General features: G+C 37.0%; 1 protein-coding gene and 2 long non-coding RNA genes across 4 annotated transcripts; all 3 read left to right on the top strand.

Annotated features, from left to right (window-relative positions):
* The first annotated feature begins 5675 nt into the window (after positions 1-5675).
* LOC147762161 (uncharacterized) lies at positions 5676-9755 on the top strand. Of its 2 annotated transcripts, none has more exons than XR_015333834.1 (2): positions 5676-5896; positions 9539-9755. It is a non-coding gene; the product is annotated as an uncharacterized LOC147762161 (long non-coding RNA). The 2 variants fall into 2 exon arrangements; XR_015333833.1 differs by lacking the exon at positions 9539-9755 and adding an exon at positions 7859-8512.
* A 2074-nt stretch (positions 9756-11829) lies between these two features.
* Positions 11830-14657, top strand: LOC147762160 (uncharacterized). The gene is made up of 2 exons (XR_015334056.1): positions 11830-12703; positions 12964-14657. It is a non-coding gene; the product is annotated as an uncharacterized LOC147762160 (long non-coding RNA).
* Positions 14658-20607: 5950 nt separating this feature from the next.
* On the top strand, positions 20608-24288 carry LOC147762159 (uncharacterized). The gene is made up of 2 exons (XM_087010520.1): positions 20608-21494; positions 23153-24288. Exon 1 carries the CDS (start codon positions 20608-20610, stop codon positions 21487-21489), a length of 882 nt encoding a protein of 293 aa, XP_086866646.1. The 3' UTR covers positions 21490-21494; positions 23153-24288.
* Positions 24289-25263: the final 975 nt, after the last annotated feature.

Here is a 25263-nt window from a genome sequence, read left to right as displayed (position 1 = left end):
TCAAAATTTTAATGCTTTGCTGATATCCATTTTCAATCACAGTTTTTTACCTATATCAAATAATTATGACGAAATGTCGCGTGTGATTTTCGCCCAAAAGCCGTGACGTCTGCAGCGCATCTCTGAGGCGCGTTTACTAATTATTTTTCACTCGTGGAATGATTGTGTTAGTGCAGAAAATTTCTTTCTCACCAGATGACAACTGAAAACTTTGATAATATTTTTGAACCACCATTAAGATCATCAAGATCACCATCGTTACAAATCTCTGAACATCACTTCCGGCCAGTCTTATATTACTTCAAGGAACCTAATTTGCATATAAGAGAAAAAAATGGGTACGTACGGATAAAATTTAGTCCCAAAATATTACACGTCTCTATACTCCCGTTCCCGATAGATACATAAAGGGAAAACTGAAAAAACGTCTTTTTAGATTTAAATACCGATAGTTTTGATTACGAGGGCTTCTGACAGGAACCTAAGATTATATATTTTTTCATAGCGATTGATCCAAGAAAACACACACACACACACACCATCCCCGTCAATTAAGAACTCGGCAAAAGTTGATGAAATAATGTTAAGAGTTTTACAAGTAAACCTTTCTTATTTTATAGGCCTACTGTGTATGATTTATTTGGGCATTTCATGAATGATTCTGCCTGATAACTGTCTTGTATACTTGATAGAAACCATATTAGGCCTACTGTATGGTTGACAAACATACCCAAAGTTTGCAGGCAAAAATCGGCTGTATATATATAGAAGTTACTTACATCTTGGACATAATAACGAATTTGTGTCGTTTTTATGTCCAAGTAGTTTACATTGATGAAGTTACGTGCGTAGGGCCTACATTGCGGAATGGAGTAAATGATAGTAAACGATAGTAAAGACGTGTAGACGCGAACGTAGGCCTACATGTAGGCCTATGTCTTGTTTGAACACCTAATAAATATAATGCATGCATAAATAAAATGCATGCGGGTACTAAAAGTCAGAGTATATTGAAAACTTTGAAAGGAAAGAGTAAAACTAGCCCCCATCTCCAGCTTCATCTTGTAGAACTTTATAGATGCCATGGTCCCTCTACATTTCATCTGACTCTCCCTAAAATTTTTCGGACCGCGGTAACTGTTCACATCCCGGGAACCGCGAAGCATCCAGCGAGGTAGCAGACGCTGAGCTCTGCAGACGACACATTGCATTCACAAGAGGGGGTAAAGGTTTTCTAGGGAAATGCTGTATTTTATTACATCTGACGAATTACGTGATAAAGGAAAGATGTTTTTTACATATTTGAATTTATATTGACTAAGTGCAATGAGAGACAACGATTCACTGTATTTCTTCTCAAAATTGACAGGTTTAAAGAAAGAGCAAAAGGAGATTACCTATCTCCCCTATGAATCCTTACATGGCATATCCTATCCGCGAACTTTTGATCTACTTTAGTTTTCACACTCCTACACACGCTGAGTTTGTATTGTATTATTAGAAAATAGAAAAGGGGCGTATTGATGGGAGGGGATGGGGGAGAATTCTAATGTGGCTTTTCATGATATGGTATTTCTATTTTGATAATGTTACATTTATAGCATATATTTTGGGTTCATGCACAGTATTACACACAGCTAGATTATTTGACCGAAGTCTGTTTTTTTTTTAAAGATAGACCTGGATTAAGAGCTTTGGCAACGGGGAAGAGTAGTTTTGCTGGTCTGCACATTCAGCGCTTTATTATAATTTTGATCTGATTCGTTTATTTTATGATGATTTACTTAGGACAAACAATGAACCGCTGTACAACTTCAATGATTGGATTTGGCTCTCCCCCTCTTCGAGCTTGTGTGTGCGTGCGCGAGCGTGTGTGTGTTTAGTGTATGTGTAGGGGAGGGTGTATGTCGTTTTCACGCAGTCCTGCCATACATTGACAAGGTACCGACATTATTTTAAAAATTAATTGTAAGTCAAGGGTGTGTATATTCTATTTTCATTTTTATTTGCTTGAAGCTGTATTTGTCGTTCACATTCCATTTTTAATTAAAAATATTTTGCCTTTGTTCTTTTCATTAATTTTTCTTGCAATAATTCTGAAAAGTAATTTTTTATTTTTAGGTAACAACTGCTTTTTTATAGATAGAGCCATCCAGATTTGTTCATGATTCCCTAAAATAGTGGCAATACCGCTAACAGGAAGCTAGTGCGATGTTTCCTACGTAAGAACTCCTATTTACGATTTTGATATGCACTGTTCGAACTTCGTCGCTACGGACTGCGACTAAAGTATGATGGTGATGAAGACGTACGTGCCGATATTTAACGTAAATGCGAAATGATAATAGATAAAAGAATATCCAGCTTTAATTTCAGTTTATTTCCCATGAAAGTTGTCTGATATCTTATTGATTAATGCCGATATATGTTTGCAATATCTACTTTATGTAGTAGTGGTAGCAGCAACACTTCACAATTAACTGTCAGACTTTTTGCTTGCCAGATAATTGGTAGCTATGCTGTACAGTAATAGAACTAATAGTAATTAAAAGTGAAAACGATAGAAAAAACGCCCTTAAAGCTCGCATCAAGAACCACCACAGTAGTCTCCATTTTAAAAGAACACATACGCGACACAAGACAAAGACGGATTGTCGATAAGAAGCTAATAAAAATATTAAACACTTTAAAAAAGGACTTTAGAGAGACAATGAATATCTCAACGGATATTAGTCTTGTTTTATTATTACGTAATCTTCAAGACGTTAACCTTTATCACGCACTTCTAACTTATTGTCCCTTTTACATGCATCATACGCCACTTATACCAGTAGTTTGCTTGTTTATTCTTGTTTTGGTACCTGAAGAAGGTCCACAAGCCAAAAGCTCGGGCATTTTTTTCATCTCTTCAGAGTAATCTTTACAGATGCGTTTTCAATATATTTTTTCGTAAAGATACGGAAGATGCGGTCGAATGAAAAATATGTAGTTTCATTTATAGTCATAACAGTTAATTATCATAAAACAGGTTTATTATCTGATTCTGGTCCGAGGATCAACTGGTTGTGAATTCGGCCAGAGACAATCAGAGACAGAGAGAGATAGAGAGTGAGTGAGAGAGAGAGAGTACACGCTACCTGAGTCACAGATGGAGTTTTCACTAGATATTCACAGATATGAATAAAATGTAAAGATGTAGGGTAGACCGGGGCTAAACGCCCAGTCGGGGTCAAACGCCCACCCGCTTTTTTTTCAGGTATTACGTATAAATACGCGTCTCGTGATGTTTTTTCCACTTCCGATTTCCAGCAGACTTATCCTCCATGACGGAGATGACCACAAACTAAAAAATAAGCATTTTATGATAATTTGTTCATTTTTGCCTTGTTTACTGTTATTTAGCCTTTTCCTTAACATCAGTGACACCACCTACCAAATGCACGAATTCAAAAAACTTTGTTGGTGACAGATAGGATGGTATCAGACCTCCATACAAGTTTCGATGAAGTCAGATTGTATAAAACTTTTCCCGCCGAATTTTGAAAAAATATACAAAATCTCACTTTGGGGCAAAACGCCCATGCTGATATGGGGCAAAACGCCTATAGTGGGCGTTTTGCCCCGATCACTGGGCGTTTTGCCCCCTTTCGTTTTTAAATAAAAAATAATTCTAAAAAGATGCGGAAGTGTTCTTTCATGCATGTTTTTTTATTGTATATCATCAGTTATAACACTTATATGGGGAAAAGCCAAAGCAAGTGACTGTACTAGGAACTTAATTTTGGAAGTATCACAGTGCCCTGTCGTAAAGAGTAGAATTACAGCTCATTCTGAATAAATTTGATGGGTATTTTTATTATCTCAGTACCGCAAAATAATATATATGTTGCTTTTAAAGGCTTACTAAGTTGTCTCGTAGAAATATAATTTGATTTTATTTTGCTTTGTACAAAGGCGGGGCATAACGCCTATAGTTTGGGGCAAGACGCCCACGGTGGGCGTTTAGCCCCGTGGTGTGAGGCGTAATGCCCCAGCCATGGGGCAAAAAGGCCGATTTTATAATTTACCTATTTTTTACCTATAAGGTTTTTCTTTTGTTTGTTTCCAAAAGTGTTAGTATCAGTTTGTAGTCTAGTCAGCCCACTTTGAACGGTCTATACCTTCAGCAGGGAAAATTGTGATGTTTCTTGCTTAAGGGGGGCGTTTAGCCCCGGTCTACCCTATTTAATATTTTTTAAAGAAAGATTCCTGTTTATGATTTGAGCGCAAAGGACGATCGCGTTTATTACATTATGTAAAAGCAACTTATTGACGACAGCTATCAACTGAGTCCTCAAGGGGGTTGAACTCCCAACACGGGCGGAGGTACGTTGTGTAGACTTGGACATATTATTATTATGTCCAAGGTGCAGATTAATAATAAAAACATTTTGTTTCTCTCGCTCTTTCTTTGACGAGTTTTTCGATGCACATGAAAATCGTTGTATAAGTTAGCTCAGCACCTGTGCTAATCATATTTAAAACACGAAATGCAGGCTCATTTTAGACCTTCGTTACTGTCGCTCGATCGCAACACCATCTCACATTTGCCTATAACTATTAGTTAATTTTCAATAAAGTAGAAAAATAAGATTCTTGTTTGGAAGCATGTATAATGTCTAATGTCTCAGAAAATGTCTAGAATATTTATCTTAAATACATGTAACGCAATGAATAACTTGCAGCTACTTTTAAAAGCTGAAAAATCCTTCGTGGCGTATTTTTTCTCTAGATCATTAATTTTAGTTGCTTTAATGTTTTGAAATATTTTAGACACTATTTAAACCTTCATTTTAGTTAAGACAAGGACTGAAGGCCCCGTTGGGTATTTTCCTTACCCGTAACATCCACTTATCATTCCCCGAGATGTGAAGCACCCCATTCCTGTGAATTGTAGGTTTCTATCCCTCGTCCGTAGTGGAACGAAGTCATTATACTCGATGATAGTTATTTTCAGCTCGCCAGACTAGCATTTTCAATGAGATACAGTACGAATGAAGTTTTTAATTTAGGTGATTTGTGATTTGATGATTTTATTTCCTGTGGCCGTGAACTGTGATCACTACCCCTCCCCCTCCTTCCAGCGGGCCCTCATGATTAGATGGACTATAATTATGTTAATAGGGCACAGTCAAATGTTTTACACGAAACAAGTTGCATTCTCTTAAAAAGCCATTTGCAAAAAACCTTCGTTACCAGGCATTGAGAAAATATACTTGGAATTGGGGGAAAAATTTAGACGTTTTGAAAAAAAAAAAAAAAAATAAACGCGCATCTAATTATAAGCTTACTAGCGTAGTCTCTAGCACAGTCTATAAAAGTAAAATACAGGTACTAGATGATGTGCAGGCAAAATTGACTTTAGAATATTTTCAAGCTTGTTTATTATACTTTTAATGGTAGGACCTAATTGCTCTAAATGCGAAGGTCTTTAAATTGACCGTTGTGTTAGCAGTGCTGAGATCCAGCAAAAGTTGAAGCAAAAAGAAAATATATAATAATAACAATAAAAAAAGAATTTTAAATTACCTTTTTTGTTATAATTTATTCTCAATCAATAATATCATATCTAAACAAAAAATCAGAATATATAATAACTGGGAAGCAGATCAGAGTAAAACAGCTGCGCGCTTCATGTGACCGGATGTACCGAGATGTGACCCAGTATTCACTGCGGGTTTTCTTTGACCTACTTAGTCGGACGGAGCGGGAAAATTTTACACGTTATAAAATAACGTTATACTAAGGCTAAGATATATTTATGGGTTACCATAAAAGTTTGATCTGAACCAGTAGGACATTCCACGGTTCTAGCATCCTTTTAAATGCATGCAAACACATTCTTGATGACAAAAGGGTGAGTACTTTGTTGCAGTGATCTGGTACCGGAAGTCTTGGGATTGAAAGCGACAGTTGGGCGGGGCTTTTGAGAGAGAGAGAGAGAGAGAGGAGAGAGAGCTGCAGATACAAGAGCTAGAGGATAGAAAATAGATAAAGGGAGTGTTATAAGTGTTATTTAGTAGATCTGGATTCCTGGAAATATCTGAGGTAAAACATAAAAAGTTCTAGCAGAGTTAGGGAGCAATAGGGTTTCTATATGTTGTCCTAAAGATATTTGTGGGGATTTTTGCAGTGTTCACTTCGTCCTATCAGGTATCTTTATAACTCTCTATTTAGCCATAGCCCTCCAACTGGAGTGAAGTAATGGCTTTGCATGTTAGGAATTCATACATACCCCAGTATGTAGCCAAGTATAACATCACATTATTACAATGTTACATCTGGCCCCCGTTTCACAAAAAAACTTAAGTCGGTTTCCCTGACTTAGGGCTTGGTTACCAACGTAATTAAGTCGTTACGTCACTAAGTCCCGTTTCACAAAGAATCTAAAAGGTCGCTTACGTCGTTTTTTTCTTAGCTGTAAGTCGACGATGTCAAGCCTCCTCGGGAGGAGACTTAAGTCGGCAAGCTCAACTAAAACTCGGTAAATGAGAGCATAAACAACAAAAAATTGGAAAGAACATACCTCCTTCAAGATATTGTGTTATAATATCATTGAATAGCACTGACATTTATGGAATATTAAAATAAAAAATAAAATTCCACTTTACCCAGCCGATCGCGTGTTTGTTTATGTTTTTGACCGCTAGACGTCCCTCAGTAGTGTTCCACGACAAGCTAATGTTTAACTGTTACTTTGAAGTTGTATTGAAGTTAAACTTATCAATAAAGTTCAAAAACAAACTTTGTTTGTGTTTTGGCTGACTTTTATTGTTGATAAACGATCGTTCTCGGCCGAAAGAGGAAATGAAACGTCATGTCTTGTGAAACTTTTTCAATTTTACACCTTTTCTTGAAGAGTTTCTCGTGCGTGTCGACTACGGTAAGCACGCCAAGCTAAGACGTTAGATTCTTTGTGAAACACTCCAAGTCGACTTCAGCTAAGTCGACCTAGCTAGGCCACCCAGCTCGAGTAAGACGTCTATGGATTTAAGATTCTTTGTGAAACGGGGGCCTGGACTGCACCATTCCTGCATTGAATATAGTGTTGTGATAGGTTTTGAGGCATGTCGTGCCACTTAAGATGCAAAGTCACAACAAATGGCCCTCTTAATTTAGCTTAAATTGCCAATATAAAATGATGACAATTTTAAGTTTGATTTTTTTACATGAAGTCATGGCAAAACATTAAATGCATATTAGCAATTATTTGAAAGGACAAATTTCTGTGAATATGAGGAAGCTGCCAAATTTGACTTTGCCCAGGACCACTGCCGGTTTAGACATGGGAACCACGCTCGGCTGTCACCTTGATTGGATAGTAAACGATTGTCGTAAAATCGCTAAATGATATTAAAACCGGGTGCATAAACTTGAAAACCACCTAGGACAACCTTAGACTGCCACATTAATCCAATACAATGCAAAAATAAACTATAACAAGTGGTTAAAGCCTTCAAACCGAATGTCGTAAAGTCCCCATATACCTCCATAGAGACAATAAATTAGAGTGAGCTTGTGAAACAAAACTCAACCAACTTAAACATAATAATCGAAATAAAATACTGCCGGTTTTAATATCATTTAGCGATTTTACGACAATCGTTTACTATCCAATCAAGGTGACAGCCGAGCGTGATGCGAACGAACAGCCTTTTTTGCTGGGAAAAGGTTCCCTCTGGGCAAATTTTCATTTAGGCACACAATGGTTTCATGGTAAAAGGTCCACTTTTTTTAGAAAAAGAAAAACCTTTTGAAATAGCTGGCTACAGGCCTGTTGAATGTTTATAATGAGTGTTTCTCTTTTTTGTTTTTTCAGATCAGGCACACAGTTTGACAGAGTGGTCAAATCTGAAAATTCAGTGATTCTCAATGAGATAGCAGAGAAAACCCTCACTGACCTAACACTAATCAAACTTGGAGGGAGAATCTCAACAGGAGATTGGAATCAGCAATCTATACAGAAAAGACGAGGACATTGAACCATACTGGGACATGAGAGAAGAATTTAGTATTATTGAAGCACACAAACCATTAGAACCGATGTTTAACAAAGCACAAGCAAAATTACCACTGAGAATAGAGAAATGGGCGATGGACTTACAAGATGTTGACTATGAAGTGGTATATGAGCCAGGAAAGAATGATGCAGACCCAGATTATCTCTCCAGACACCCACTGCCACAAATGGGTGGTCATAGTACAGAGAAGATGATCAGATGGATGGTCAAATCTGAAAATGCAGCGATTCTCGGTGAGATAGCAGAGAAAACACTCAATGACCCAACACTAATCAAACTTGGAGGGAGAATACACTCATGATATATGACTATGTTTTAGTTAAACAGAACAAAAGAAACAAACTCTCAACACCATATGAACTGATTTTCTATATCGTCATGGAAATACATGGTTCTCAAGTTACAGCCAGAAGAGTTACAGACGGAAGAACAATCTGCAGAGACGCAGATTTATATTTAGTCAGGATGAAGGCGGATCGCTGTCCTGAAAAAAGTAATCTGAGATAATTTATATTTAATCAGGATGAAGGCGGAATCGCTGTCCTGAAAAATGTAATCTGAGATAATTTATATTTAATCAGGATGAAGGCGGATCGCTGTCCTGAAAAGCTTGAGCATATAGCACTCAAGATGTGACTTTATATAATATGAAAACTGAAAATTCATTAGGCTTCAAAATATTCAAGGATTATGATTTTTAAGTTCATATGATGTAGAAAAATTTCAAGTTGGGAGGAATGTTATATCCAATACATGGCTGCCGATTAGTTGCGTCTTGACCGGAGCCACCACCTGGTGGATGACGTGGTAATGGGAACGAGTGTGAACGAAGCACATGGCGAGTGAGACCCACGGCACCTGGTCATAACAGATGATATGTATTTGACCCAAGGTGGAGCAGTGGCCATTACCCACCATCACCTATCACGATGCCACAAAAACCTTCTTGGAGGTAGTGCACAAAATTATTGCTTGGTTTTGTTTTACAAGTTGTGTTACAATAGATAATTTGTCTTCTATCCTTCCCATGTAGATCAACAAACCAGTTATCATATTTTGTGCTTCCTTTAAATTTAAATAATTTTTTTCACTTCTCTCATGTTACTCCTCACAAAATATACTTCTACATGACACAGTAAACTGATATACTTATCCCAGATTATTACAGGTGTTAGGCAATTTGTGTGCAAATTTCACAAAAATTCCAGAAGATTTGGCAGAGTTCTGTTTATTTAACTGTGTTTAATCTAAGATTGTGCTCAACTCAGCAGTCACAATTGTGCTCAGCAGCCTCCAAAAGACATTTTAAACTTGTCTGTCCAGTCACCACAACGTTGATGTCTGCCATATTAGGCGGACATTAGGCAGAATATTGTAGGTTAAATATTCTGCTGGCTCTTGTGGACTGTCAGGGTTCTGTCTTTTATTAAGATAATTTATGTCACTTCATTCATATAATCTTTTGTCTCTTTTTCCAGCTCCAGTCTCCATACAGCATGGTGTCTTCTAGGTGAACTGACTTTACCTGGCTGAACATGGGGGACATGTATTGTTAATATGAAATAGACAGGGAATTACAGCTGCGGGAACATCCCTTCATCTCACACAGTTGTGCAAGACACAGCAAGTTTCAAGATGAATGGGTTGTGAAGAGCCAGAGACAGGACAGCCATGGTAAACAAGGAACTGGACTTCTTGCAAATAGTACACAAAATGAACAGTTTGTTTTCTTTTTAGTGGGTATAATTGGTCTCTTTCTTTCCTCTGTAGAGACAAAAACACCAATAATCACAATTTTTGGATTAATTAGTTTTCAATGTGACTTGAAAAGCATGGGTATCTGTAATAATCCACACTTGTCTATTTAAGACAAACTTTAAATATTAGTGTGCATTGTAGCTTTATAGTCATTAATGGCATTTTTGATCCACACCTCTCATTTGTCAACATTGCATTTGTTTAGTTTAAACCATTAAAGTTATATGCACAAAATGAATACTTCTATTAAAATATTGTTCATGTGCATTTCACTCTTCAAATATAGTGGCTGAAGAAAATGTCCCTTTGTTGGCTGAAGTACTGGATAGTTATAAGCTTCTAAGCATCATTGGTCAAGTGGTTGAATGCCTTGTTTAATAAATGTTTGTTTTTTTTTTTTCTAGTTCACACGTGTGGTTGGACAGTTGTATATTGTGAAGTGTCTCCGTAGTGGCCTACTTGATGTGGTCAGTTTGGGATGAAGGTCATTGGACCCAAAGTGGAGCAATGGTCATTACTTCCCTGGGATGACCCATTGTCATGACAGTAACTGGACTGCTTGCAGGTGCTTCACTAAACTAATGGTTGATATTGTTTTACAAGTCACGTGACAGTATATAATTGGTCTTTTAATCTTCCTCCTTTGAGAAAAAAAAGCAATAATCATATTTTGTTCCCTTAAAGTTTGAGTAATTTTGTCATGATTTAAAATTTACATTAGTAATTTCCTTAGTGACTTCTCTCAAATGACTCCCCAGAAAATGTCTTTCAATTAGTCACAGCCAATTGATATCATTATTCCAGATTTTTACAATTGTTAGGCATTTTGTGTGCAAATTTCACAAAAATTCCAACAGATTTGGCAGAGATCTGTTTATTTAACTATGTTCAATCTGAGAATGTGCTGGTCTCGGCAGTCACAATTGTGTCCAGCAGCCTCCAAAAGACAAGGTCATTTTTAACTTATCACAGTTCAATCACCACAACACTGATGTCTACCATATAAGGTGGGCACTTGGCAGTGTACCATAGTTTTAATATTTTTCCCAACTGGCTCTGGTGGAATGTCAGGTTTTTGTCTTTTCTTTGTATTAAGATAATTAGTGTTCCTTCACTTATACATTGTCATGTCTCTTTTTCCAGCTCCAGTCTCCATACAGCATGGTGTCTTCTAGGTGAACTGACTTTACCTGGCTGAACATGGGGGACATGTATTTTATAAGAAGCAGACATAAAAAGGCAGCAACAGGAACATCTTCATCTCACCCGGTTGTGCAAGGCATGGGATGTGGCAAGTTTTAGGATGAATGAACAGCCTGAGACAGGACAGCCATTGTAAACAGGTGACAGATAGCAGACAAAATGTATGGTTGTTTTTTTTTTAATGCAAATAACGATAGGTAATTTGTTCCCCCTCTTTCCTTTGTGAAAGAGACACAAACACCAATTGTAACATTTTTTTTTTGGGGGGGGGGGGTTGAAATGATAATTTCAATGTGGAAAGCATGGATTATTATGAATAGAATTAATGTTTTACTACTTTAATTGTAATGTAAATTTAAGTTTTATAGTTGTTAAGTACTTTTTTAATCACAGTGACACCTGTCATTTGTTAAGAATTTGAATCCAATTCATTTTGTACACACAAAACACATATAAAACTAGAAAAGCACTCCGAGAGCGCAGACCTCTGCCAAGGCAGCAATTTTTGATTATTATTGATTATTGATTGTTTATTGATCCAGATCATCAGATCACCACCAAAAACTAATTATCTGTTCCTTGGCCCACTTCTGACAGTTTCTGAAAATTTCATCAAATTTGGTCCATAACTTTTTTGAGTTACGTTGATGGTAATACAAAAATGTTCTTGTGCTTTTTACAAAAGCATCCTATATTTGAATTACTTATCATTGAATTGTTTCTAATAATAGTTTACACTACATTACAGAGAGGATTCACATGAAAACAGTTACATTGCAAACAGTTACACCCATTTCATTTATGATTTTAGAGAGTGCTGCCAGAACCACCCAGAACAAGACTTCCAAACATGGCAGATCCTGTGGAGCCAGTTATATGGAACAGTACAATTACACAACAAATGTGGGTTCCAGGTAACACAAAGAATCCATTTCCCCCATATACATGGAAACTATAGAGGCAGGGTATATAAAGCAAGGAGATTGTGTTGGACAATACTCTATCACTGAAGATGAATAGACACAATGGAAATGTTTAAAAGTAAATTGATATTTCAGCTCAGTTGTGATGTGTTATAATAATTTTCCCCATATGCATGGAAACTGTTACAGTACTAGAAGAGGTAGCATGTACAGCGAGATTATGGTAGACAATAAGCCATCACTGAGGAGAACAAGACTTCAGTGAAAATATTTAAATGTGAATATATATTTCAGGTCAGATATGATATTTCATAAATGATCTCTGTTATTGTGAGGTCATTAAGTTGGAATTGCAAATTTTATCACATATTTATTATATACAGACACTCAGTCTGTCTATATTCTGATCACTGTGTCTGTCCAGTGTCATTGCCATAGTCAGCACTTTGTGACACATCTGTTGTTTACCCTATAACTGATAAACTGTTTTTTGTTTTAATTTTAATTTTAATTTCTGTCAGCATGATTGGATTATTTTATGATATTGTTTCATCTTTGGCAGTTTGGATATTATGCTTATGTGTCCCGAGTATATCAAATTGAAGAAGCAATATGTAGATATGTTTGTGTATTTTTGCCTGTCTTTGTTTGTGATTCTGATATTTATTTTAATTACTAAATATTGTTGTTTGTGAATTTATGAAATTATTATAAGTTAAATGTTAAATGATTTGTCAGGTGCATGACAGCAGTTAGACGGTTCATTGGTCTGATAGTTTGATGATGCCAAGATCCAATGGTTCAAAAGGTTCAATAGTCAGAAGGTTCATTGGTCTGATAGTTTGATGATGCCAAGATCCAATGGTTCAAAAGGTTCAATAGTCAGAAGGTTCATTGGTCTGATAGTTTGATGATGCCAAGATCCAATGGTTCAAAAGGTTCAATAGTCAGAAGGTTCATTGGTCTGATAGTTTGATGATGCCAAGATCCAATGGTTCAAAAGGTTCAATAGTCAGAAGGTTCATTGATCTGATAGTTTGATGATGCTAATGTCTAGCTGTTCCAAAGGTTTGCTAGTCAGAAGGTTCACTTGTCTGAGGTTTCATGGTTCATAGGTTGTAAAGTCCCAAAGTATGAATGGTACATAGTGTAATATAGCAATGATAATATTTGTGGAGGGTGTTTATGTTTTACTAACTGTTCATGACTCCGTAATCAGAGATGCCTACCTAAAAATGTTAAAATCAGGACTTTTGGTAAAATTTTCAGTATTTTCTAATAACTTTCAGTAACACAAATCCAATTAATTAACACCTTATTTAAATCATTAAATGTTATCTGTACAATTGCCGTTGTTTTTGAGCGCCCGCATGCAAACAATTTGGCGATTTCAGAGTCACTGAACTTGGTTTTACATATGGCTGTTATTTTGTCCATAATTGAAAATGGGAGATTTTGTTCCACACAGAGATCGACGAAGGCAACCTCCGCATCAATCACATTATATTTCAGTTGAGTCGTCTTTTGTAAGAACTTGCTCATGTTTGAGCTGACTGCGGCCTTCGCCAACTTGGCATATTCAGCGTGTTTCTTCGACTGCACATGTCGGCGGCAGTCATCCCGGCCACCGTGCGCGATGGAAATGTCCACGCGGCACACTTCGCAATACGTATGACAACTGCCTTGTTTGCTTGCCTTTAAGCAAGGCCACTGTAATGTGTAGCTGGGGATAAAGTTTTGGCTCCGTTTCTTCACGCTTTTGTCATTTTCTTCGCCTTTACGCTTCTCCGCCATTTCTGACAACACGTGTGTAGCAGAATGAAACTGGTGATCTTTTCAATACGCATGCGTTAACCCTACATAGGTTACTTACACTAGACATGATTGGATAGTTAGATACGACACTTCCGCTATTGTATTGTGGACTCTACTTACTAAGGTATAAACAAAAACAAACAATTCAATCAATGGTTATATTAAATATACCCTAATAAAACGTATTTCAAAACTAATCTTCCGTAACATCGTATTTTATTGTCAAATCCGTACAAAATACGGCCAAATCGTAACGATAGGCATCTCTGCGTAATGTCCCAGCTTTGGACAGGTGCTACTTTATCTGTGATTTTCATTGTTTCTTGAACACAAATATTTGGTGTATGGTCAGTCTGCACATTCAGTCCAGTCCTGGTTTCTGTCGTACATGCATACCTTCTCCTCAGTAACTCAGCCATTTAAGCTAATTGCAATGATCGCACTTAGCAAGAATCTCTCCCAACTAGTGCGATGTGTCTATCTGACAGATTTAAATTCAGCTCTATAGAATACCACCCTAAGAGCAGTTGCAACACTGCCAATGTGTGCTGTAGATTCTCCAGGGCAGATGACTGGATCCCTTCACACTTGACATGGAACCATTGCAGGCAGTCTTCACATTCAATCCAGTCCTGGTTTCTATCATAGACCTGCCCACAATGACAATATATTGGAAATTTAGACAATTTTGGTCTTGAATGGTGGCGGTTCTCTGATCTATATTGGGACATTTCCGGCCTACCAATTTCAAAACACTTGCTGAGATGTTCCTTCATTTCCCTTTGCTCCCAAATGAAGTCCTCAGGTCTTGTTCCAAAGCACAGCATTGGCAAAAAGACCACTGTCATTACTGCCAGTTTGCTCCTGAACATCTTTATGCTCCAAAACAATTTTCTTGGATAGAGCAAAAAGTGACGAGGCAACGATCTCAGCAATCTTACCCTTCAGTCTGGGGTTGGTCTGGAATTTGAACACAATTGCGAATATTGCTATTAATGTTAGAAAGAGTAAGCCAAGGGGAGTTAAGATTAACAAATGAAGAAGTGGGGGTTGATAAGATAAGACCATTTTTAATAAACTCTAGGGCACAAGTACCATGAAAGCCCTCTACCTTTGGGAACATATCTGTTAAAATTCCATGGGCTAAGTCTATTTCATCTCTAGTCAACCAGGCATGTCTTTGACTTAATGTTGTTTTAGAAGAAATGTCATACCTACTGTATGAAAGTTTCTTTCTCCGTTTAAGTGACAAGGAAGGGACGTTACCTTTTCTTTTCATACCTCATCAGTCCTCACCATTAAGGGCCTTATAATCCTCTTCTTCAGTCTTATCTAAAATGCAGAGCAAAACATTAAAATGAGCAATCCCATAAAATATTAAATAATACAAATAACCCAATTCATTTACAGTACATTAACAAAATGAGGGGTATTTAACTTGTTTTGCCAATAACATTAAAGTGTTAACCTGATACTTAACCCATTCAGGAAATGTATATTGTTTTTCAAAGCTTTGTCGCAGATTACTTATAGTGGCAGTAAGGGCATTTTTTCTTAGATATTCTTTTGGTTTGTTTGTTAAGCTTTCATTTCCTAAACCCTTTGTCAGGTGAGGCAAATGCCGCACTTCATTCTTAAATAGTTTTACCAAAGATTTCAGTCAAGCAAGCACTCAACAAGACCAGCAACATTGCAATTTCAAGGAAAAAATTGGTTTCAATGATTTTGGGACCTTTTTGCCACTGCTCATAAATCACATTAGGTGCTTTTTTTACAAACCTCCTGTATCCTCTCTTGGTCCTCAGTCCGCACTGGGTCCTGGTCAGCTCGGGCCTCAGCTGAAAAAAAAAGACTAGCATACTAAACAACAACCATTTTCTCCTAGGGGCTTCTGTTTTGGAAAAAATGTGCTGATCTAAAAGAAAGAAAATTGCTTAATACGGCATGGAACATAAAATGGGAGATCCAGGTATATATATATATATATATATATATATATGCTCATGAGCATATATATATGCTCATTATCAAGATGCCTTAATACAAACCTGATAGGTTCTCAGTCCTTACTGAGTCCTCCTGGCCAGCTCTGGCCTTGACTGAAAAGAAACAAACAGATTAATTAGCATGGAATGAGTAACTAACCTTCTCAGTTAAGTTTCAAGTGAATATAAGCCACTTTGGTTTTAAGCTCTTTCCCTTCTGGAGTCACCAAATTAAGTTACATTCTGCTTCTGGTCTATGCCTTTTACCTTTGAAGTAATATTATGAGAAATGTATGCAAACAAGCCACAGTGGTACTATATAGAGCTTTGATAATGCATATTTTGATTTATCTGTATGGTCCAATCCAATCTGTCTCAAACGTGGCACTTTCATCCTCTTCTTTGTGCTTTGTAAATTCTTTTCATTGTTTTTTTTCCATTCCATATTTTACAAACACCAAGTCAGAAAATTTGTCAGACACTTGAACTGCAGAATTATTCCCCCCCCATTGACGTGGCTTTTCTGTGCAGGCAAGCACCTCGGGGATGTTTTTCACGTCACTCAGTTGGTAATCTGACAACTGAAAGAGTACAGCAGCAACGTGCTTGCATTTCCCACTGCCTCCTGACACACATTTACACCTTCCATCAATGTGCATATGATTTTTTGAAATAGAAGTAAATACAGAATAATTGTCTTTTTTGTAGCTTGAATTTACCACCCCCTTTACTTCTACACATTCTAGATTTTCTCGAAGCAAAATATTTCTAACTTTTCCACACTTGAACATATTATACCTGGTGTACCATGAAAATCTGACTCCCCCAAAATGTGACTCCCCAGTCTAATTTTCATAATGAAAATGTGACTCCCCCCATGAAATTTTGACTCCCCCCACAAAACTTTATAAATCTTATTTTATTGGAGTATATGACTTTTATATAGTAGTATGCATAATGGAGGATACATTTGCACTTTTTGTTAGTTTGCAGGTGAAAAATTTTATGAGAAAATAAGAAAATAAAAAATTTGTATTTTACCACCCAATGACTCCCCTATGAAAAAGCTTTTTATTTGATATTTGCATGGTGATCATTTCAACATTTGTCCCTTTAGTATACTTTATGATGAATATATTGGAAATATTTGAAAGTTTGGTGGTAAAATATAAGCTGCAAAAAACGAAAAAAAAAAATCATGAAAAATCTTTATATTCATACCCATTGGGATTTGGACTCTCATGAAGAAAAAACATTATTTTATATTAAGTCACCATACCATTGTTTTTCACATGGTTTGCATTGTGATGTATATTTTGTTATTATTTGAAAGTTTGGTGGTGAAAATTTTGGTGAAACTTGATAATTTTTAAACAAGTATTCATCTTACTACCTGTAGGATTTGGACTCCCATAGCCTTTTCAAAGGAATCATTGGTTGAAAAAAATTTTTTTTTAATTTTCTCTCATTTCCTTATGAAAATTTTCAAAAAGTGCCAATGTATCCTCTATTATACATGCTGATGCCATTGAAGCCATGTTATCATTGAGTGACTTCTTAAAATGAAGTACACTCTCTTGATTTACTGAAGATTCTCTGTTAATCTTATCCTCTGTATTGTTATCCTCCATCATGAATTGAACAAACACTGATTGTAATTGCAATATGTGAAAAGTATGTCTACACTGTTGGACAGCTACATATGTAGCTTACCACTGATCAACAGCTCATGTTACTCCTGACTGACTGATAGGTGTGAGATAGAATGCATCTGTATGCATACTACAGTGTATTTACCTTGCATGCTTGGCAGCTGAGCCTCTCCCTGTTGAACATCAGGAAAAAAGGAGAGTATCCAGTGGCGCAGTGTTGTGCTGTACAATATGCAAAGGTCACTGGCTCCAGATATATGTACCTGAAGGCGTCAAAGATATTACAAATTATATTACGTCTAAAACTCGATTTTTGGTTTTTTAAATGTTAGAAATAATCAATATTGGATCTAATTCTGAATTATGTTATATTTTTGCAACACTTACTAAAAATACACATTTGGATGAGTTTTTCTATTTGTCCTGACTGGTACGCATGGCAGCCTTCAGGCTCCGCCTCCGTTGTTAAGCGCCGCTACTGTGGGGGGCGTCTTGGTGTGTAGAGAGGCGTCCACGCACGACGGGAGGCATTGTCTCTGCTTGCACCTCAAGTAATTTGCTTTTTGTTTGTTAGCGCTTCCTTAGACACTTCCTAGACAGTGCACAGACTCCTACTGCGACAGGCACAATAGGGAACATCCGAGATAGCCTTTTTTGAACATCTGCGCAGCAGATGACGTCAAACGAGACCTGGATTGGAGCGAGATTTCACGAGAGGTGGGGTTAAAATCTGCCATTGAAACTTCTCTCGCGGTGGGGCACAAGTCTATGTTATAGGATTGCATTGAGTAAAATTTGGCGTTGTCATGTAATTTGAGATAGAGCAACGCAATGGCGAATTGCTAATGTTGTGTCGTAGGGTGCATTGCAGTAAAACCTAACCGAGTAAACCAGGAAAATGACCATGGATGACAGACACGACTGGCGAGAGAAGTGAAGTAAAGAAAGAGAAGTACAGTAGTTGGGCTTGAACAGATTAAAAGGACTAAGTGCTGACATATTTAAAGTACAGATCAGGTCGCAGTATTTTGAAGGAAGAAAGGGACCAACTGCAGACAACCAGCACCCGACACGTCACTGGCTTCATGGCATCACCGTATAGACCGTGTCATCAACGGTCGAGGGACATATTAATAAGTAAGTTTTGTGTGTGTAGTTTACAGGACACCATGGTTTATTAACGTAATACAGCCCTAGTACTTGTGATTAATAGTCTTTACGGTAACCAGGCCCGTAGCCAGCACTTTTAGAGGGGGGGGGTCGTTTTCTGAAAAAGTGGACCTTTTACCATAAAATCCTCAAGTACATAGATCAAATTGTACCCAGAGTGGATCTTTTCCCAGCAAAAAAAGTGGTTCTTTCGAACCCCCCAAACTCCTCCCCCCCCCCCCCCCTCCCTGGCTACGGGCCTGGTAACTATATCAGACAAATTTGCTTATACCATTCCTGTCTCCATATAACGTGTACCTGATTATGAAATACTGGTGAACCTTCCACAACTATTAAGTATACACAATGTTCAGTTGCGTTTGTAACATTCCATGCCAGGTGGTCAGTTATGATAATTGCAAGTAAGATAGAAATTAGAGTTGGTATTTTACAACAATGTTTATCACATAATGATATATATTTCAGAAAACTAAGTGAGTTAATTATTTTTTATTTTAGAGCATGACAGACACAGCACATGTTATTGAACCAGGCAAGAACTGTGAGAATCATGTGGTCAGGATAATCAGATGTTGAAGATTGCTCAGTGTATATTAATCTCATATGTCCTTAATTATTATGTTGTTGACTAAAATTATATCAGGAATCAACAGATGGCATTTTTGCCTGGGTGTAACTTACAGTATCAGGCATTTTCTTTATTACTTTAAAATGAAATATTTGGTTTTATGAATATATATATATATATATATATATATATATATATATATATATATATATATATATATGTATTGTACTGCACTAGTAATTTAATGAAGAAAATAATTTTTCTTGCTAGTATCATTTTTATGTTACTCTAGTGACTTTTTTAATAACTATATGACACCTGTTTTTCATATCATTTACTCGGATCACAAATACAAGTTCGCCTTTGATGTTGTGTTTATTTGTTGTATTTGTGTATAACTGTCAATAAAATTCAATGATTCTGTGAACATTTCAACTTATATGTTGTCCATTTTAATACTTTCTTTTGTCATCTTTCCTGTCATTTAAGTCAGATCTGATCACAATGAAACTTACATTTTGTGAATGCTATCCACTAGTTTCTATAGCATCATTTTCATAAGTAAATAAATGAAGAAAATTAACTTTATGATCAAGTTTGAGCTTTTTGAACTAGTTACTATAAATTTAGTGAAATTAAAGCAAAGATGCAGGCAAGTCTAATGTTCTGATATGCAATCCATCAGTAAATGAAATGTCAAATGATTCTATTTTACTTCTTTAAAAATAAAGTTTAATACGTAGTAAAACATTTATAAAGGTAAGTAAGTTGCAGTTATAAAGCTTTTGTTGTTCAAATGGATCTCATGAATTGACCAGTCAATGAAGAACAATAAAAAATGGACAATATCTTTAATATGTCTATTTTGCATCCACTGGCACGTTTAGACAAGCATCTCTTTAAAATCCCAAAGACAATAACATACAGTGACAATTTAAAAATGAAAGAGTGGATAACTATATAAATTCTTTTTCGTAAGAAGAATTTCGTTGGTCTTAACTGAGATCCGGTTGCGCGCGCAGGGCACTTTAGGTTGCACGCTAGTTGAAGCAAGGAGTATTGGTGCAATACTCCTTGGTTGTAGGGCGAATTTGTCTAGAGGCGCTGATCTTTTTCACCGAAACGTGGTTTTGGGTGATTTTTATTGTGCACGTGGTGCATGCTATATCGTTATAGACAGTGGTCTTGCCGTTTGCAACGGTATTTGGCGCAATTTCAGTCAGGTTTCGTCGTCTGCTTCTGGACACGTGGTGTAATGGCGGACGAAACTACATGTAGTACCATTACTAAAAATGGACCTGAACACGTGAGTGATGGCAGGAAGGGTAAAGGGAAGTCGGCTTCCAAAAACCCTAAGTCTGTGGAGAAATCCTCGTCAGAGGATAATATTATGTCATTACTTGTATCTTTAAAAGCCTCTGTGGACGCTCAGGACGGCAGGTTAGAGAACATCGTCAGCCGTATATTGATAATATGGAGGCGCAATATTCTCAGTATGACGACGAAGTTTACGTCGATAATGAATGTGTTGAGCTGGAGGAGGCAGGCACAACGGGTGAAAAAAGGAAGTTGGACTCGTATCTTCCCGACACGGAAGACAACCTGTTTAAGCACATGGCCAAGAAGTTTAACATGTCGGAGGAAATGGCCGACAACGTGGATGATGTGCTGGCCAAAACTGTGAACGATCTTTTTATGAATGGCCTGGACGAACAACATTTAAACGAGTTGATAAAACAGAACCACAGGCCAGGTAACTGTGATTACCTGCAAGTCATGAAAACCAACCAGTTGATATGGGACCAGGTCCCAGGTTGGACCAAAGCAAACGATAGGAAAATGCAAAACATAGCACATACTTTGGTTAAAGGTGCAAACATTTTAGTTAAAACTGTAAACCAGATGGCCTTATACGAAAGGAATCCAGAAAAGGACACGAGTGATCATATTGGCAGCATGATCGAAAACTGCAACGATGTCCTAGCACTCATGGGACATATGAACAGGCAGATAAATATGACAAGGAAAGATTTTTTGAAACCGCAATTGAGCGGAGAATATGCTCACCTCTGCAGTCATGAGCTGACTTACAGCCAAAAATTTTTATTTGGAGACGATCTTCCCAAAATGGCAAGGGATATAGAGGATTGCTCAAAAATCAAACATAAATTGTTTGACAGATCTCTCAGAGGACGTAGAGGACGTGGTGCCAGAGGCCGTGGATCTGTGTACAGAGGTGTTAATCGACCTACTGGAGGGGGAAGACCCAGAGTGTGGCAGGATGATCCTGGAGCAGGGCCTTCTTTTGCAAAAAACTATGTACGCAGGGGACAGAGGAATCTGCCCAAGCAATAAATGAGGTAAATAATTATTTTGAAGCAGGTAGATTGGCTGACTTTATTGATCAATGGAAACTGATTACAAGTGACCTATTTATTCTTGACATTGTAAAGCATTGTCATATTAATCTAGATTTCAACAGTGGGATTCCCGCCATTGTGAAATCAAATTGCAAGTTTAATATGTTAGAAATGTCCATTATTGACATAGAAATTAAAAAATTATTGGACATGAAAGTGATTATTCCTGTGAATAGTGAAGCAGGCCAAATTTTATCACCGATTTTTTTGAGACAAAAAGAAAATGGTGAATACAGATTAATTCTGAATCTAAAGAAATTAAATCAGTTCATTCCATATCAGCATTTTAAGATGGAAACCTTTGAGAAAACCCTACCATTGATAACCAAAAAAGTAAAAATGGGGTCTGTCGATATCCGTCAGGCTTATTATTCAATTAAACTTGCAGATGAACAGCAAAAATTTTTTAGATTCCAGTGGAGGGATAAAATCTACCAATATACCTGCTTACCCAATGGGGTCAGTGAAGGCCCGCGATTGTTTACAAAACTTCTTAAACCAGTTTTTGGGAAACTGAGAAGTTTAGGTTATGTTAGTTCAGGGTACATTGATGACAGTTTAATAATTGGCAGTGATGATTTAGAATGTACGGAGAACTTAAATGCAACAGTTACACTTCTGTCCAAATTGGGTTTCATCATAAATGAAGACAAATCAGTTTTGAGACCAACAAGCAAGTTAAAATTTTTGGGAAATGTTATTGATTCTGACAAAATGATAGTAACACTGCCACTTGACAGGCAGGAGAAAATAATTTCTGCATGCGAAGAGTTGTATAATGTTTCAAAGGCACCTATTAGACAAGTGGCGAGAGTCATTGGGTTGTTAGTAGCAAGTTTTTCAGCTGTGGATTATGGCAAACTGTACTATAGGAAGTTAGAAAGAGCAAAGATTAAGGCTTTACAAGAATCGAAGGGTAACTATGATGCACCCATGATAATATCAAACAGTATGAGGTCAGATTTAATTTGGTGGATTGTCAACTTGAAATCCCAGCATAGGGTTATTGCTAGACCAAACCCCTCAGAGACTTTACATACAGACGCATCCACTTTAGGTTGGGGTGCAAGTTATAAAAACAATAATATTGGAGGTAGATGGACGGATGTAGAGGGTAAATTGCCTATTAATATATTAGAATTAATGGCCATTTTGAATGCACTCAAGTCCCTCAAACGTGATCTTAAGTCAAAGCATATTAAGGTGATGTCAGATAACACTACGGCAGTGTCATACATTAACAACATGGGAGGCACAGTTTCTGAAAACTGTAATAAAGTAGCATGTGACATATGGATTTGGTGTATATCACATGATGTCTGGTTAACATGTACACATATAGCTGGCAAAAATAATGAGGCAGCAGATAAGGCTTCCAGAGAATTCAAGGATGATCTTGAATGGAAATTAGACAGCAAGATTTTTCATAAGATATGTAATTTTTGGGGAATCCCAGATATAGACTGCTTTGCATCTAGAATAAATGCTCAAGTAGAAACATATTGTTCATGGAAGCCTGATCCAAACTGCTCCTTTGTTGATGCTTTTACCATTGACTGGGAAACTTTTAACTCAGTTTATTTGTTTCCACCTTTTAGCTTACTGGGAAACTGTGTGCAGAAAGTCAGACAGGACAGAGCCAAGGGAATCATTGTAGCACCAATGTGGCCCACACAAGCATGGTTTCCGAGACTGATGGAATTGTTGGTGGAGAAACCAGTCATTATACAGAAAAAGAAGAATCTTTTAAGACTTCCTCACCTGCAGTTGAAACACCCTTTGGAAGGGAAATTAAGACTGATTGCTTGCAAAGTGTCAGGAATAGTTTCAGAGAACGAGGATTTTCAGAGGACTCTACCAAAATACTTATGTTGTCTTGGAAAACAGGGACACAAAAACAATATAACACACACATTAACAGGTGGTTTCAGTACTGTAGTAAAAGGACGATTACTCCACTTTCGCCAACTTTGGAAGCAGTAATCGAGTTTTTAACTGAACAATTTAATAAAGGTTTGGGTTATGAGAGTTTGAACACTGCATGTGGAGCTCTCTCAGCTTTAGGAATAAACTTTGATGGATTCAGAATTGGAAATCACCCATTAATTATCAGATACATGAAGGGTGTGTTTGCAGCCAGACCATCACAACCCAGATACACAGAGGTGTGGGATGTTGAAAGAGTATTGACATATTTGAGGAAACTTTCTCCTGTTAAGCATATAACTCTCAAAGATTTGACATTAAAGCTAGTGATGCTCATGGCTCTGACTCAAGCTGCACGTACACAAACTTTGCAGTTGTTAAGTTTTCAAGGTTATAAAAAATTGAGAACTGAGTTTTTGTTCAAGTTAGATGGTTCTTTAAAACAAAATAGGCCAGGTTATAATGTTGTTTCAGTATCTTTTAAGGCCTACCCTCCAGACAGGAGGCTTTGTGTGTATACTGTATTGAAGGAATATTTGTTTCGCACGAAAGTCATGAGAAACGACAAGAACTGTGCACGTTTGTTAATAAGTTACATGAAACCACATCATAATGTCGCAAGAGACACAGTAGCAAGATGGATAAAAACTGTTATGAGTAGAGCTGGTATAGACACTTATACATTTAGCTCTCACAGTGTTAGAGCTGCAGCTACCTCTAAGGCAAAAGCCTCTGCAGTACCTATATCAGTCATTATTGACAAAGCTGGTTGGTCTAAGAAAAGTACTTTTGCGAAGTTCTATGACAAGCGCATTGTAAGTAATCAAGACAGATTCCAGGATGGAGTTCTGGGTAAATAAAGAATCTTTTGAAATGAATGAAATGTTTGTCACATCAAGCTTTAAAGTCTCAGTTAAGACCAACGAAATTCTTCTTACGAAAAAGAATTTAAAAAATTAAACGAGACTTACCTTGGTTAAGTCGAAGTTTGATTTCAATTCTTTGAGTAAAGAATTGAGGGAGGGCTTAACTGCCACCCTCCCACCCAACTTTGGGTTACAGCTCATTGCTTGTATTATAGAGGAAGAGAGCTGTGGGGAATTAATGTAATTAATTCCATGTGGTTAATGTGACAAACACTTTGAAAAGTGCCCTGCGCGCGCAACCGGATCTCAGTTAAGCCCTCCCTCAATTCTTTACTCAAAGAATTGAAATCAAACTTCGACTTAACCAAGGTAAGTCTCGTTTAATTTTTTTAATTTCTTGACATCTACATCAGGGAAATAGTGAAAAAGGAAGATTGAAGAATATTTGCCAAAAAACAGAAGTAGGAAATTTCATATTGCAATAAGCTGGAGTTAACAATTTAAATGTAGTAATTATGATAACCTAAAAATGAAGCAATTAAGCCCTTGGCAGCACTGGATTATTTTATTTACAAATGTCCAATGCTTGTAGAATGTACATGGACCTACTTTCAACATTGATCTCATTGAAAGCAAAACAGTCATGCCACTCCCATAAAGTGACAAAAAGGTTGCAAATGAATCTCACGTCAGTTGTACGTACATATTATATCAATACTTTTTCTTTATAAAGTGAAAAAAGAACAAGCCTGTAGCTAAAAAATTTTGGAAGTTCAGCTATTTTTCAAGTAAAGAAATCGCTGCTCTACTTCCTTGTGGTCTCCATATTTTAACCCCACCTCAAGGCAGATCTCGTAAAATCACGGGGAAATGTGGTCTTCTCGTTGAGAACCCGGACAACCTCTATTATAATTAAT

This window comes from Lingula anatina, chromosome 4 (assembly GCF_051362555.1).
Source record: "Lingula anatina isolate TDL-2025a chromosome 4, LinAna3.0, whole genome shotgun sequence".
Classification (NCBI taxonomy): domain Eukaryota; kingdom Metazoa; phylum Brachiopoda; class Lingulata; order Lingulida; family Lingulidae; genus Lingula; species Lingula anatina.
The sequence above is the reverse complement of the archived record's forward strand: the minus strand, read 5'-3'. Positions and strand labels throughout refer to the sequence as shown.

Coding starts and splice junctions, on each gene's coding strand:
- LOC147762159 (XM_087010520.1), top strand. CDS start 20,608: ATGGAGGCGCAATATTCTCAGTATGACGACGAAGTTTACGTCGATAAT.